A 16,520-nucleotide genomic window follows, 5' to 3' on the forward strand; every position below is an offset into this window, starting at 1 on the left:
TACCACTTGTTTAAAAGATAATCAAATACATCTTGAGTGTGCAACCAAGTCAAAAGTGACAAATACCTGAATATTTATTTATTTATTTTTAAATCTCGAGGTAATTTCACAAGCTCACCAACCACACCGGCGCTAGATGCCTTCGCGGTGCATGCCGGGAATTGCAGTTTCTGGTGACTTAGCGACAGTTGCTAACAACTCGGGTTGCTGCTCAACTCTAGGCAAGTTCTACCGAGAGCAGGCTCTGGATTATCACTTTTTCAAAATCAGGTAAGATTATTTTCTATTCTATTCGATTATCAAACGAAACCATTACAGTTAACGGAACTTTTAACCGAGTGTTGCCTACAGTAATTAGCATTTAGTCGTCATATTTATTTTACATGGGTAATATATAACGTCATGCATTCAAGATAAACACCCGGTAAATTCAAATAAAAACGACAGCAAGACGGCGACGGCATTGACTGTTTTAACAGAATGAGTAAATGTTTTCAACCCTTTATGTCCTGTAGAGTGCTGTATAAACATGTCGAGGGGAAGAACAAGCAGAAGTGCCCATTCAAACAGTAGTGATGTAGATGCTGATGGTACAGGTAATATGAATATTTTTTCTCCAGTTACACCCCCTTGCACAGTAAGATCTAATACAAGAGCTGTTTAAAAATGTCATTTGTTGTTTTGTTTTGTTTTTTAATATGCATTTTGACAACTCTCAATATGATACACTTTGAATATGTGTGTTTTGTACTGTGTATTGTGTCATTTGTTTTCAATTATAGAATTAGAAAAAGCCAAGCTGCTGAGACAGTACCGGATCATGGATGCAGACCAGCAGGCCTACACTATTCAGGCCCAGCAACAAATGCGCAAACAACAGTGAGGAGAAAAGTTCACCAGTGTTTGTCATTGTTTTTTGTTTTTGTTTTTGTTTTTATTTCAAATCCAAATTACTAATCATTTGTGTTTTCGTTGAAAGACAGGAGCTAGAGAAGCTGCATGCCGAGCAGGAGGAGCTTCAACGTAAAATTGGCGCTTGTAAGAGCTTGTCCCGTCAAAAGAAAGACAAAAAGCTTGTAGAGAGCCTTCAGGTTCTGCTGGAGCAGAGAGATCGCCTGGAGGAGGATCTGGAGAAGGAAACACAACATCAACGAGAGCTGCAACAAGAGGTGAATGATCTGTAGTTTGGGCATCACCTTCAATGGGACATATAAGGGAAAATTGTTCTTGTAATTGCTTGAAAACAAATTATTGGGTTTCTGAGTACTTACTCACCTGTCAAGAGTGATTATACAATCACGTCAAATGTTTGCGAGCTGCCTATGTAAGCACAATTTAGATGATTATGGCGTAGCTGTGCAGCAAATTTACAAAAAATTTCAACGCGCCCTCAAACATACACGCACACACATTGAGTTTTTCTGCCTACAAAGCTAGACTGGACAAAGATCCAGAGTCATTTTCAAATAATGGATGGTCTATTTTACACCTAAGTACTATTTTATATTGTGGTTTAAAAAATGTGTCAATTGTCTCCTTTATGTGAGCTTGTATGTTATGTTTGGTTTTGGGTGTCATGTGGGCAGATCTCAAACATGGAGCTGAAGCTGAAAGAGCTGAGGAAAGGGAATGCCAGCACAAGTGACACCCAGAGGTCTGCCCACAGGCGGAATCAGGAGGCTATACTCACACTGGAGAACAAACTACAAGGAGTGAATATCAAAGCTTTGTAGCTTAATCAAATATTACTCGTAGCATAAAAAGTACTGACCCAGACGTGTCTCCCCAGGCCTTAACCCGATTCAATGAGCAGCTGACCAAGAATAGCCACCTCCGGGAGGAGCTGCAGACCCTTCATATTGAGCGCGTTCGTTTCCAGCGACTACATGACAGGCTGGTCCAGGTGAGTATCTCAGCACATTTCCTAGGCATCCTAGCAACACGAGTGTTAAATAAAACACCATATTCGCCGGCTCTTCTTTGTGATTGGTTGCTTGCTGTAGGAGCTCCAAGATGTCAGAAAGAAGATTAGTGAAGCAATCAGTTTGTCGACTGCAGCCCATGATGCAAGGTACAAAGTTTTTACTATTTTTGATAGATAAAGTATGTCTAGGCCATGCAAAAATCTGAAAAATAAAACAAAAATAAAGTTGACACCTACTGAACCCTGATTTGTAACTACCCACAACAAACGTGCATGGTTTGACAATCATAGACATATTTTTGAGAATTTAGGGTGGAGGCTCAGTCCAAGTTGGCGACGATGCGAGAGAAAGCGGAGAAGGACCTTGCCCAGTATAACACAGAGATGAGAGAGCTGGAGAGGGTTATTTCACACGAATGCGGCCTCAAAGACTTTATTACTATCAAATACAACGAGAAGATGGGCCAGGACGAGACAAAGCCTGGTTAGAGACATACACATTTGGAACATTGCTGTGTTATGATTTGTTTGCCTATCTCTCCCTCATTGTGTCTTCTAATATAAAATGTTGTTTTTTTTTGTTTTTTTCATCAACCAATGTCAGACTTGAAAGAGCAGGGGACTAAAGACTCGAGTGAGGAGTTGCCAGATGACTTGGAGACGTTTTTCCAAAGGATTCAGTCTGTGACAGGAGAGGCCGACCCAGAATTGCTAGTCAGCAATTTCATCCAGGGTATGTCCGACTACAACATTTAGAGCTAAATGGAATCATGTACGTAGACCTCTCGAGGGCAACCGTATTTGGTAACTTTGAGTCGACATGATTGGATGCTACGGCTCACTAAAAAAGGGGGTAGTGGAAACTTCAGTTCTTCCAATCTGGCAACGCAGATAGGGTATGATAACAACGGAACAAGTTATGATTAAATATAAGGAAAACTAAATATAAGAAAGAAAATAATAATTTATTTATTTTATGTTTTAAAATAGTTGCATTTATTAATTCTAATATTGTATTTTTTCAATATTTTGAAATCATTACTCTTTTTTTATTTTGTAATTAATACAATGATTTTCAGGGGCTATTTAAAATTTTAAAAGAAATATTTAACATTCAAATTTTTTTAATTATTGCAATTTTTTTGTTACAATTTTGAATTTAATTTATTTAAATAGATTGTTCAAATATTGAAAACATCACTTAAACAGAATTAATAGTCATGTTGTGGTTTAAGGTTTAATATTAAATAGATTTTATTTTAAATTAAATATTGCAAAAAATATTATGATTTTTAAACATTACTCAAGTTCATTTTAGGTTTTGTAGTGTATTACATTTCCTGGGATTCTTTTTTTCTCTCTCTCTCTCTCTCTCTCTCTCTCTCTCTCTCTCTCTCTCTCTCTCTCTCTCTCTCTCTCTCTCTCTCTCATTGTTTGCAGTAGTATAGAAATTTACTGCATTATACCGACAGCTGTTTGTACTATTTTGGTTATATTTAAAATGTTGATACAGCTTGTGTAGTGGATTTTGCCAAATTACAGAGTAAAGTGTAAAGCGACTTCTGTGTACTGTCTCACTCTCATTGGTGTTTGTTTTGCTGTTTCTCTGTGCAGCTGAAGACCGTAACTTTGCGCTTTTCAATTTTGTGAATGAGCAGAACAACGAAGCCGAGGTCCTTCGGGATCAAATCAGACAGGTGAGTTTATCTTCAAACATGACCACACCCTAACCACACTACGTGTGTTTCTCCATATAACCCAATGTGTGGATAATATACTGTAGATCCGGGAACAGATGGAGCACTTTAAAGTGAGAGGTTTGCGACAGGAGGAGGACCATCGCACTTCGCTGAGAGATGTGGATGCACAGCAGAAGGACGCCGAGTCGCAAACTGAGGATTTTGAAAATCGTGCCGCCATCTTAAGCCAAGTCCTAGAGGAGGTTAAAACAGGTCCGGCGTGCACTTGATCATCATCACACATATGCATCGAGCAATGCCTTTCAATGTGAACCTGCACGTACTGTACCTAATAGCATGGCTAGTGAGTATTCACATACATAATACAGAATGGAAAGGAGTCTTGTTCTTAGGGATGTAATGATATCCAAACATGACAATACGATATTATCACGATATGAAGGTCACGATACGATAATTATCACGATATTGTGGGGAGGTTGGCGGTACAAAAAAGGTCACAATATTGTAAAAAAACAATGTGCTCATACTAAAAATAAATAAATAAATAAATATTGTGCTTATGTACATTACAGTAATGACAAATATAAATATTAAATATAAAAAATAGATATCGAGGCACTTGCTAATGCACGAGCATGTACATGTTCACAAGCACATTACGTTCTCCTTCATCTGAACACAGAAGGGCCTAAACATGCCTTGTGAAAATTAAACTGCACTAAAAAAAGAAAAAAGAAACAAGCCACCAGAGGGTGCTAGACCTGTACAAATAGAAATCAACCTGACTTTTTTTTTTTTTTTTTTTACAGATGTGCTGCTTTTAATGACGACGACGATATATTCTTGCAGTTTTAATATCGCGATATCACAATATTGCCGTTTGTTACATCCCTACTTGTTCTACTCTCACAGGAGTGAGCAGTATCATCTCTAAAATGGAATGTGACATGGAGGACTCCATCAGTGACAACAATATTTTGCCCTACTTGGGTATGGTGGAGCAGAAGACCAACCAGCTCCTCACCGTACAGGCTTTTCTTGATAACAAGGTAACTAATGTGTGAAATTGTGAACTGTGAAATTAATTTGTGTGAAGAAACCATAATTTATCATTATTTTGAACAGCCCAGTGGCCGTGACTTGTATGTGCAAGTTTTTTGTTTTTTTTGGGTTTTTTTGTGTGTCTGTGTGTCTGTGTGTGTTAATAAACCTTTGGGAAGTTACAAGCCCTAGAAACTCTGCCTAGCAACAATTGACAGCACCAAATTATTGTATAGAAAAGGGAAAATGACAATTCTGTACAAACATAGCTTCTTTTTTTTAAATAAATCTAAGTAAAATATATAGATAAAATCTGTTATTGTTATTATCATCCAACCATTTTCTATACACTACAGCATATCAGTTTCAGGGTCACAGGAAGGGCAAAAGGCAGACTATACTGTGGACTGATCAGCAGTCAATCACACATCAGAGACAGATAATAACTTGACTCACATTCACACTGTCACTCAGAAATTTAGCAATATATGGCCTAGAAGTAGTAATTTATATTTTAAGAATTAGAAAAAAAAATTGAGTTCCCTGTGAAATAAAACATTACCATTGGATGGAGAGTTAAAAAAAAAAATGTAATTCGACAGTAAGAGAAAGTACTTTTTCTTATTCTTATTCTCTTTTTCCTATTATCTAAGTGTTTTACACTCCACCCTTTTTCACCAAAACAAATTCCACTGTGTGTACTTGCTAAGTATAACTATAGTTTGCTTCACAATTACAGGAAATTGGCAAGGACTACAACCCATCTAATCTGCCCAAATTTCTTTTTGGCCAAAACCCAGAGAGGCTTCAGGAGAATATTACCATTCAATCTGCACTCCAGAGGTTTCAGCTTTTTGCTTTTTTTTGTTGTTGTTGTTGTTGACATTTTGTGCATGTACAGTTACAGTTATGACTGTTACAGGCTTTGTGCTGACGGGCGTTTTCTCTGACCTCCTTAGTGTGGACTATGACGCGGACAGCTTGCTTGTCGCAGATGAGGAAGAGCGGCCTCTGTCTCAGGGGGAACTCCGCAGAAGAATATTGGAAGGGGTGAGTCAGAAAAGAAATTATATATATATATATATATAGTCTATGTTACTTAGTAACCGTTTATGTTGTGTCTGATGGTCTTCATTTTCCTTACAGGTTATGCAAAGAGAGAATTCAGGCTTGAAGTTGTCAACAAAAAGCTTCAAAATGAGCCCACGTGAGGAAACAGTGATGGCGCAGAGCTGAGTGGTAGATCCATATAAATATAACATAGAAATTGAGCAGGTCATTTCAAATGTAGCCTGTATACATACACTACTCACAAAAAAAGAATGCTTGTTGTGAATTTTGCCTGCCTTAAAGTCCTGAAACATTGAACACTATTCAAAAGTATAGAGTAGGTCAAATGTAGCTAATCTGTATAGGTTATAGTGCATTTTAGCTTCATCCTGAAATTTCACCAGATAGCCACCAGTACCCCTAATCTTTTTTGTAAGTAGTGAATTAATTCAAAATATAATTTTCTCACATTTTTTTATGACGAGGTTTTTGGTAAAGGTCCATTCTAATCACTCATGCATTTTTTTATTTTATTTTTTGCATCTAATTAGCTTTGGAGCTCTTAAAGAGGCACTACAGTAACCAGCTGTGCTTTTTATGTGTTAACGGCCATCTGGTTTTGGAACACACTGTGAAAGTGCGCTGTGGCGCTGCGTGATACTGGCTGCTATGCCCTAACACAAAGGTTGGGGGCAGCAAAAAGCTTTTGTCATTCTAATTGGCATGCCGAGATTTGGTTTTTGGTGTTCTCAACATGGTGTGAAGATTTTGCAACCTCCAAGGCTTTTGAAGTTCTTTTAGCTTTGGCTTATTTACTCACTATATGTCCCTTTAATCAAACTTAGAATAAAGGAAATGTACAAAGTATACATTTCCACCCCTCCGGGTGATCAGTCTGTGGAAAGCAGGTGCAGCATAGCAGTGAGGTGCGCTTGATTTGCTTGACTTAATAGCTATAAACAAAGAATCTCCACTATGACCTTTGATTTTGACCACTTTGCTTTTGGTACATAAACATACTAATATTACTCTGTATGTAAATCTCTATTTTTAACTCAAAGATGTTTTTTTCTTCAAGCTGCTGCACCTTCCCTCAAGTCCTATTGGGGAGTGTGTTGCAATTTGAAAAATGTGGAGATAATGTGGTAATAAAAGCCAAGTTTGTTAGTTTAAAATGTGGGATCAAAATTGAGCTTTCAATTATTTTTGTGTCACTTTTCCATTTGATGCTGAATTTTGACAAACTGTTTCACACAATTACTATCGTAAACATTTTCAAAAATTAATATTGATCTTTCGTTTTCTATACCGCTCCTGTTCACAGTTGCGGGGGGCTAAATTCTATCCCATCACATGGCATGCAGACAGACAATCGTTCACATGTCACAGATGGACATTTTTATTTTTATTTTTTAATCAATCTAATAGCATTTTTGGAATGTGGGAGAAAAATCATGGAATTAAGATTCAAACACCAAACTTTAGAACTGTGAGGCAGACCTGCTAATAATTATTTCATCATGTTGACCTAAGGTAGCTGTTAAATGTACCAAAAACAACCATTAATAAAGACATTTATAGTGCAAAGACTACAGTACCTTGAAATATGACTTTAATTCATTCAGAACTTAAAACACTTGAATTTCAAATTATCTTCCCCCTTTAAAATGGATAGAAATAACACTGATGCATTCTGTCCTCCCCCCAAAAATAATCAATTATAGCATTCTATTCATTAGCCCATCAATGGCATTTTGCATTCCTTGTTAGCATGAAGCCAAAGGGACTTGACTAAGGCTAAGCTATGTGGTCGTTTTAAATACTCAAGACATAATTCTTATTTTGTTTCGTGCTTAGTTAAAACCTCCACTGGGATTTGAAAAAAAACGACTTGAAGCAACTTTTTTGGAGAACTTATGTAGCCCCGGTTTAGCGCCATGCCTGGGTAAAAATTATTGAAAATAGACAACTCAGTGGCACACATTATCCATAAGATTGCTTAAGGGTTAAACAAAAGCTACACTTAAAAAAAATAATAATAATAAATCCAATGTACGTGGTAGAATCACTGAAATGCTGTCCTCGAATACTTCAAGAGTACGCGCAAATGGGTCAATCTGATGTAATCGACTGGAACTCGTGTTGCTTTAAGATTTATTTTTTTTGATGATGATGTGTAACTATTCCAACTAGCATTGGTGACTGGTCGAGCGATGGCTTGTTGGGTTTGTTTAAGATAAACCCACGCGCAGCCTCTGCCTAAACAGATTACAGTAGATGAAAGGGGGGCGCCGTGGAAACAGTGAGCAGGGAAACGTGCTGGAGGAAAGGCTGCCGTCTTTGAAATTCTACTCTCGCCGCCAACCCCTCCTCCGCCTCGTCCTCCCTGCACACGGCCCTACATCTCCATAGAAACCCTCCCTTCTTCATCGCAACACAAGCCTCGTTTCCTGCTCCTGACAAAGAGCCCTCAATGCCCGCCTCGTCCCACCTCCTCCTGCAGGCTCCACCTATAGCGAGAGTTGTGAAATCTCCACCCCCACCCCTAGCACTCCTGTCCACAGTCACACTTTTATCCTCTCCTGCTCTGCAACTTCCAATTTCCACACCTTGATTGGCTTGATTGTCTGGATTTGTCACTTTTCTTCGGTGGAGATGCTTGACATTGAAGTCACCTTCTGACTGCCCTTGCATGACCTCTATGCATCTTTCAACAGTGTGTTGTTCTTGGGGAGGGAAAATACACTTACAATCTAGACTGAATGGAAAAAAAAAAAAACTTCCTGGTCGGTCTCCCTTGCTGCCGTCCTCCTGTTTGTTTATTTGGGAATGTTGCCAGGTAGTTTCCTCAGCCTGCACCCAGAGCCATTCCCTCCCCTTGACGTATGCATAACCCCCCTTCGCCGCCCCTCGCTACTGCCACCGCCGCCACCAACACTCCCACCCTCCCCTCTCACCCACATCTCAGGGATGTTGCTAGGCAACCACGCGCCATGAGCGCATTTCCCAGCCAATCAGATGGCCGGAAACATTTTCAAACGCCACCCCCCCCAAATCATCAAGTCAATCTTTATCTATGCAAATATCGTGTTCTGCATCTCTTATTTTTTTCTCTAAATTATTCTTCAACATGTGGCAAATGTTGGCCACTGGGTGGCAGCACGGCGGATTGCTCCTCATGTATTTCTTCTCTTCTTCCCGCTGTTGCTAAGCAATCTCGACTGTCGTCTTTTTTACCTGTGAAACATTTGGAGATCTTTGCAGATATCCCCGGCACCATTTTGTCTTTGTGTTCAGCGCAATCGAGCATGATAGCGGCGTGTACAGATTTTCACGTGGACAAAAACCTTGCCCTCGTAGCGTAATACTTGGCTTCGGTTTGACCTCTTTGTGTCAGGCTGCAGACAGGAAATATGCACTTGAGTGATTAGGCCTGGAGCTCTCTTGTCTGCGAGAGGAGAGCGAGTCATGTCCTTGTTTTCTGATAACTTCGAGCTTCTATTCATGTTTTTGTTGTTGTTGTTGTTGTTGTGGGTTTTCAATTCCAAACCCCCCCGATGACCCTTCCCCCCCCCTTCCCTCTGTCCCATGTGTACGAACTCCCTCGCCGTGGTTGCTGTGCAGATGGCTCTTTGTTGGAGCTGCACAATGGAGCTAAGGTCAGCACGCCTCATGCCATGAGCGCGCACGCTGACGTTTTCCTTTCCAGCTGCCTCTCGTCTTTATTTGAAGTTTTTTTGTCCAACATAGCCAAGGCACACTTACTTTCTCTTGTTGCAGTGTTGCATGGCGAATGCTAGAACCTCTTGAAGCAGTGAGTGCGCAAAAGTTGTCCACACTTTTTGAGGGGGTGCTCGAGGTGGCCCCCATAGACTGAATGAGGAGCCCACAGCCACGGGTTGGTTCTATAAATAGCTCACCAGTGATGGGAGATTTCCTAGGAATGTTTTCAACATGATCATTTGAGAATGTAAAAACTTAAAGAAAATTAGAAAGATACGGTGTTTATCCTTTTCCTACCTAGGTGGATCATTGTTAATCAGCGTGAGAAATCATTAACAGGATCGGTGTCTTCACATAAATGGGTTAGGTTGATGATATACAGTGAAAGGCATTTTGAGCAAATTTGTTATTTCAGAAATGTTTATCAAACTTTTGCATTAATCATTCCGAAAGACTGAAGTAGCTCTCGGTTTCAAAAGGTTGCTGAGCCCTAATGTACGCTGCATACTGTAAGTGACATTTCAAAAATTCTCTTTAACTTTTGTTGGAATCTGTCATGCTGTTTTCCATATTCAAAACTCCCCAATTTGACACATTAGCCTCAATTTTTGATTCTCTTCAACACTTTCCTTTGTGGAAGCGCGACAACCAGTCCGTCCAATCCACTAGAGGAACACGCACAATGCAAAAGCACCATCTGCTGTGCCATGCCAAACAAACGATTGTTCATCACTAATGTTGAAGCAGTCGAACCTCTTGAATTATTCACAGTATCACAGGAAACGCCATATTCTCAGGAGTGTCAACAGAGCGCAGTTGTTTAAAAGGCAGTGAACATGGTTGAAATGAAACTTTAGGATCTCATGTTTGGTGTCGTTCCAACATGGCTGCACAAGTCTGAAGGGCCATGAGGTCTGGGGGCAGGTAAAGCTGAAAGGCGGGAAAATTGGGGAAGGAGGAGGAGACCAGGGGGAGGAGTGCTTCTCGCCATGCGCTTGAAATTACTGGAAATTTCCACTTACACGTAGTCACCGGGAGGGTGGAGCTAAGAGGTGAAGAAGGTGGTTGGCGCTCATCTCAAGTAGTTCACAGACGAGAAAGGCATATTAGTAGAATGCAACTTTTTTTTTTTTGCTTTTAATTCTTCACTATAGAACAACCAACAACATACAGTCAGACATTTTATGCACATGCACCATGGCAGGAGGCGACTTCTTGGTTTATAACTGTTTTGGCAGTGTTGCCATGGTAACAGTCTACAAACTTGTCCAAGCAATAATCTTGCATGTTCCTTGGTACTTTACCTCGCCCTACAGAGAGCAAGAGGAAGGTTTTCAGTAGGGATGTTCGATACCACTTTTTTTCAGACCGATACCGATACTCAGACCCTCAGTACTCACCGATACCAACTGCTGATACCAGTTGTACATTTTGACAAATTAAAAAAAAATCACTAAAAGATATTTTAAAAAAACAAAAAACAAAAAAAAAAACAGCACAGTCACTCTTCAACAGTCTTAACGCTCAAAATAAAACACAAAAATGCTCTTTCAGTTTAAGATTCACAATTTTGAAGTTTTTCCAAACCGGTGAAGATTTGGTGAAAAACTGCTGCAAGCTAGCGCCAGTTACGGGCAAGGAGGACTCACGTAACGTCTTCCCCAACTGCCATCGGTCGCTTGTACTCGTCTGCGTCACGAGTACTCGAGTACTTGAAAAAAGGCTGGTATCGGCCCGATACCGATACCTGGTATCAGTACTCTCGCCCATCCCTAATTTTCAGGATTTCCTCACTAATTCCAAGGAATCTGATTGCACAAAAACACCCAACAAACAACAAAAATAAAACTTTCTAATAAAGAAATTTTAAATAATAAAATAATAATAAGAATAATAATGATAAAATAATACTTATTTTATATATATATATATATATATATATATATATATATATATATATATATATTTATATATATATATTTATATATATATATATATATATATATATATTTATATATATATGTGTGTTGGTTGGGGGAGGGTGTGTTGTTGTATGAAATATTCATAAAATAATGACAAAAACTATCTTTTAGATGCTCCCTGAGCTGAAGTCTCACAAGTTTGTAGGGGTGTCATTATATGACGGGGTCATAAAAATAAAACAAAAACAAAAAACAAAGAAAAAGTATTGCTATCTGTTTTCCATTTAGGTCTACTAGCAACCAGGTAATAGATAAAAATCAACAGCCCTTATTAACTGCAATTGTCCATGTAATTGCCGGGTATTCAAGCCAGAAAATTAATAAATTCCTCCCTAACTCTCCAAGCTTACATATAACCACATTTGTTCCAAATGTGAAATGCTGCGCCACTTCAGTCTTTTTAAGTCGATAGCAAACACATCTTAAATCCTTTTCGTATTCTTGGAGCATTTCCAAGCACGCACACTCTAGCAGTTTGCAAATCCTCATCAAAGCATGAATCCTTGGAAGCAACATTAAAAAGGCAAGTCAACCTACAAGAGCCTGCACACACGCCTGGGGAATGTCGACGTCGTCTCCTGAGCCACACTAGATCTGGTTTACAAGCATGTGTTTTCTTATAAACACAGAGAACACACTTGCAGTTGACAAATTAGGGTGCTGCTCACACGTTGCAACTTTCTTGATTACTTTTAACCACTGCGTAACACAAAATTTACTTACACTTTTAAAATACAAGCCTGCTAAATTTGCCAGGCTCGTTTAATCCTGCCGTCAGTTAGAGCAACCCAGAATTTTTCAAAATTCATACCCCAAAGCCACTTTCACTTAGCGATATGAAATTTATAGGGATGTCATGAGTACATAATACATAAAAATGTCTCAAACATCCGTGTTTGAAAAAACAGGAAGTCTGCCATTAGGGTTTGAATGGGACGTTTTAAGGTCATTTTGTTCATTTTCCAGTGTCCTGAGTTGAACATGTCCTAGAGGTTTTTTCCGATGATTACCCAAATTTAAGATAAGAAAGGCAATGCTTAAGTGTGAAATATTTGCAAAGTTGTTATTGCATGGAGGCGCCGTAAAGGTCAAACACTCTAGTTTGTGGTATATAACCCTAACATTTTTTTTAAAATTTTATTATTATCTATTGTGATGATGTATAAATGTAAAACCCTAAAAGTCAGACTGATCTTAATACTATCGTTAAATTATTGATTTTCATGCTGGTCTCAGCCGGAACTTATTAAATGTGTTTTTTTTTTTTATATTGCTTATTGTGACTGTAATAATTGTTTGTTCTATGCAGATATTCAAATGTGATATTGTCTTTCCACATTATAATAACAGACTTGTCAATCAATCCAATTGTTCTCCCAGTGAGAAGTCAACTTTATGTTGTCCCCCGAGCACCGCAGGACTCACCTGACGACAGGAGAAAGGCCGCTGGACCATGCGGGACCCCCACTGTCCAAAACAAAAGAGCTCGGATTGTAGCCACCAATTCCTCCAATTACCAAGCCCCACCTGCCCCTCCCCCCAACCCTAATCCCGACCCTTGCTCTTTGAAGGGCCCCCCGTTTGCTCGGAGCACTGACATTCCACAAGTCAGGTCAGGCCTTTTGTCCTCGTAAAATGGAGGCGAAATGAAGGCGTTTTAAACCTACTTGCCATGCTGTATCATGTCACTATATGGGTGAACAGTTGGGGGTCTTGAAATAATATTTCCACATTTCCAAAACATAGAGGCTTGTCTTTTGTGAATGATTCCTTTCGCATGTTGCCATCTGATTTTTTTTTTCCCCCCCTCCTGGTGCAACTGGAAAAAAGTGGTTTAAAGCTGAACTCTTTGCACAATTGCAAGTAATTTGCTTTCATTTTTTGGCTACCTGCACACGGGCTGCACACAGGCCCTCCATTGAGTTGCACAAACATGGATGGAAACAAGTTGCGGTAGGCAAATGAGGAAAGGGAGGAAATTGTCTCACAATTTAGCCCCTCCATCCCCACTCGTCTGATTCTATTGGTGCCCACTTTCCACTCTTCCAGAGTGGAGCGTGAGTAATGCCTTCTGCCATCCCTGAGTTACTCCCATGTCTCTATTGTAGGCACTCAGGCCATTAGATGCGATGCAATCGGCACTTTCCTAAAAGGGTTAGATCTTGCAGAGACGGTCGTATCATCAATATGGCTTCTCAAAGGCTTTATATCAGACCTGGGTGAAATACAGCCCAAATAAAACCTGCTTATCATTGATTCAGGGGGTCCTCGGTTTATGTTTGCATTTGGTCAAGTTCGGACCGTGTGGAGTTAAGTTATAGGTTCGAATTTGGAAGGAATCATTAAAAATATGTAACATTATGCAAGTTTGTCTTTGAAAGACCCCTGGAAATAGCCAAAATTACTGAAAAATTGACATTTCAAACCAAAATGGCAGACTTCCTGTGTCTTTTCAGGCATAGTTTCTCGAGACTTTTTTTTTTTTTTGTGGGTCTATACATGACATTGTTAGCTAACTTCATGTGCAAGCGTCCAACAAAGTTCAGTTCATCAACATAACTCGAATATGTTGTACATATGTTGGAATGTGGTGTAGTGACTTACACTAATGCAGTACTGCTGTAGTCATAATTACAATATTTATATAAATACACTTCTAGGCCATAAATACAAACTATTATCATAAGAACCGTAAGTACAGTGAGTCCCGTTCGTAACCTCACAATTTATGAAGAGACATTGACATACATTTTTTTTGCTTCTTGGGCCATTTCCTGCCATACTCACTCATCTCAAATAAACATACATTTTATCAAAACATTTTGCCATGATATAAAATAATTGTGCGTTCTAACTAAATATACAGTGGGTGCTCAGTTTAAGACAGACTTACATACCTAGAGTGGTGATGTAACCCAAATTTTGACACGTCACAATGTGCCAGTCATTTAATTATGTCAGTGCAGTCGTAAAGTCAGAATTCCAGTAAATATTTTATTTGTATGAAAAACAATCAAATGAAAAATAGTAAGTATGGTGGTAACCTCAAAATGTTTTGTTGCCGCTGTAAACCGAGAATCACTGTATTTTTTTTATTTTATTTTTTTAAACATAGTTGCATCTGATTTTTTCATAAACGTATAACGGCCTTCAGATGACTAAATTGTTTCATAATAATGATAAAAATATGATTATTCTTGTGTACAAGCCAGCAATCCAACTGACTCGGTGACGAAAGAGGTCCCAGATCCTGGCAGGCGCGCACGCCTTTGAACTCTGCATGTAATTAGTTTTCATAATTATATTTCTGAATGTGAGGTGAGTCACTAAGTAGGCTTATGGCCCCGAAGGCTTCCTTGAAATCTGTGGTTGCAGCAGTGGCGGGGAGGAGGCGATTTAAAAAAAAAAAGAAAAAAAAAAAGGCGGTTAGGATCCCAGGAGACAAGCTAAAATTAGACGCTTGTGACAAGATATCCCGCTTGGGCTGAGTTAAAAAAAACAAAAAACATTTCGAAACAAATATATTTGGAATGCAAGACTACTACTACATGAGCTTTATAATCCTGTTTTAAACGGACATCCTGCAAAATTTGCGACATATAACTCAAAACCCGATGAATTTATTTGTATAATGTATTTCAAACAGTGACACGGCATCACGCAATCAGATGATACATGATGTCAAGTCCAGCATGACACGGGTCATCCTGCCTCTGTTATGTCTCTCGCCACTTTTGCCCTGCCTTTTAAAGTTGACATTTAAAGCTTCTTTTTTTTTTCCACACCCTGTTCAGTATAACCTGATCTGACGCTATAGGGGATGAAAACAATTTGGAGGTGGTATTAGAGCCTAACGTTTCCGATGTACAGTACAGTATATGGGAAATTTGCAATGTTGGAACTTGGGTGTGAAGTTAAACACCAGACGTACATTTCCCCAGGCCTTTTGCACTGAAAGGAATTGTTGACAACCAATGGCAGTTGTCTTTGACATCATGCATCTAATTATCCCCCACCCCTGTGTCTGTGATGTATAAGGTATCAACGTGGAATGGAGTTTTGAAGTCAACTTGTGGATTTTCCGGCTGCTGGGGTTGTATCAGCAGTGTGAGAGGGAATTCTACAAGCAGTAGGTTTGGTAATAAATCAGTAGCATAAAATACAATTAAATTAATGTAATTGATGCAATTAGTGGAAACTTTTTCTTTTTAATGAGTGATTCATATCTTGGGGAAATGGGAAACAATGACATGTGAAAGTGTGTTGGCCAGTTTACGGCTGATGCAGTCATTTTCAATCCAATCCACTTTATTTCAAAAGCACATTTTATAAACACGTGTTTCGAAAGTACTGCACATTGAGATTCGCACACTATCATACAAATAAAATATAGTAAAACCAACTATACTTTTAAAAAAGTCAATAAAAATACTAAAATACAATAAGTAAAATGAAAAAATATATATAAATAATCATAAATAAATTGTTTTGGTTGCTGTCATTTTTTAAGTCATTTTGAAGCCTGTTGCCACATATTACAAAGAAAAGGGTTGGTTCATAAAAATAACCTCACTCTTAAAACTTGGCTTGAAAGTAACCTGAATTAAGTGATTTTTTTTTTCTTTTTTTCTTTTAACCTAACTCTTTGCAGGGTCCAAAAGGGACTGAGCCCATTTTGATGCAACATGGAGTAAAAATACCCATAAGGATTAGTTATTAGTATATTTGTGGTTAAAAATAATGCAAATTCTTTCACCACAGCAAGTCACTCACATGATACGTCTGGCACAGCTTTTACAGTTGCCTTTCCTGACGCAACCCACCCATTTTCCATTTTACTGACCTTGATTTGAACCCCATCCCTGTGTCCAAGGTCAACGGTGTTATACCCACTGAGCCATCCAGCCGCCACCAACATCTTACCTTACAATGTTCCTTTAAATTGATTTCAATTTCAGTCCTCCACACAAGTGACAGATTCAGCTCTTCAGTTCACTCAAATACAATCCTCAACTTAATCATCTGGCTCAAAATAATTAACCAAACCTTGGATAGAAGCAACCCAACCTGCAGCTACCAACCGAGTGAGCTAGGAAA

The 16,520-nt window shown here is 38.9% G+C and overlaps 1 protein-coding gene across 2 annotated transcripts; it reads left to right on the forward strand.

Annotated features, from left to right (window-relative positions):
• The first annotated feature begins 136 nt into the window (after positions 1 to 136).
• Positions 137 to 15,497, forward strand: odad1 (outer dynein arm docking complex subunit 1). 2 transcript variants are annotated; one of them, XM_077530266.1, is made up of 16 exons: positions 137 to 270; positions 516 to 596; positions 783 to 879; positions 980 to 1,169; positions 1,587 to 1,712; positions 1,790 to 1,903; positions 2,004 to 2,071; positions 2,236 to 2,408; positions 2,529 to 2,657; positions 3,539 to 3,621; positions 3,708 to 3,876; positions 4,540 to 4,676; positions 5,408 to 5,511; positions 5,628 to 5,718; positions 5,815 to 5,907; positions 15,462 to 15,497. In XM_077530266.1, the coding sequence occupies exons 2-15, from the start codon at positions 530 to 532 to the stop codon at positions 5,902 to 5,904; spliced, it is 1,638 nt and encodes a 545-aa protein (XP_077386392.1). In that variant the 5' UTR covers positions 137 to 270; positions 516 to 529; the 3' UTR covers positions 5,905 to 5,907; positions 15,462 to 15,497. The 2 variants fall into 2 exon arrangements, with proteins under 2 accessions (XP_077386392.1, XP_077386391.1); XM_077530265.1 differs by lacking the exon at positions 15,462 to 15,497 and having other exon boundaries at positions 5,815 to 6,792.
• The last annotated feature ends 1,023 nt before the right edge of the window (positions 15,498 to 16,520 follow it).

This window comes from Festucalex cinctus, chromosome 8 (assembly GCF_051991245.1).
Source record: "Festucalex cinctus isolate MCC-2025b chromosome 8, RoL_Fcin_1.0, whole genome shotgun sequence".
Taxonomy (NCBI): Eukaryota; Metazoa; Chordata; class Actinopteri; order Syngnathiformes; family Syngnathidae; genus Festucalex; species Festucalex cinctus.

What these genes read in the sequence shown, in the direction of transcription:
- odad1 (XM_077530266.1), top strand. Translation starts at nt 530, where the DNA reads ATGTCGAGGGGAAGAACAAGCAGAAGTGCCCATTCAAACAGTAGTGAT. An exon ending in AACGAGAGCTGCAACAAGAG is followed by an intron (nt 1,170 to 1,586) that starts GTGAATGATCTG and finishes TCATGTGGGCAG; the next exon opens with ATCTCAAACATGGAGCTGAA. An exon ending in ATTCAATCTGCACTCCAGAG is followed by an intron (nt 5,512 to 5,627) that starts GTTTCAGCTTTT and finishes TGACCTCCTTAG; the next exon opens with TGTGGACTATGACGCGGACA.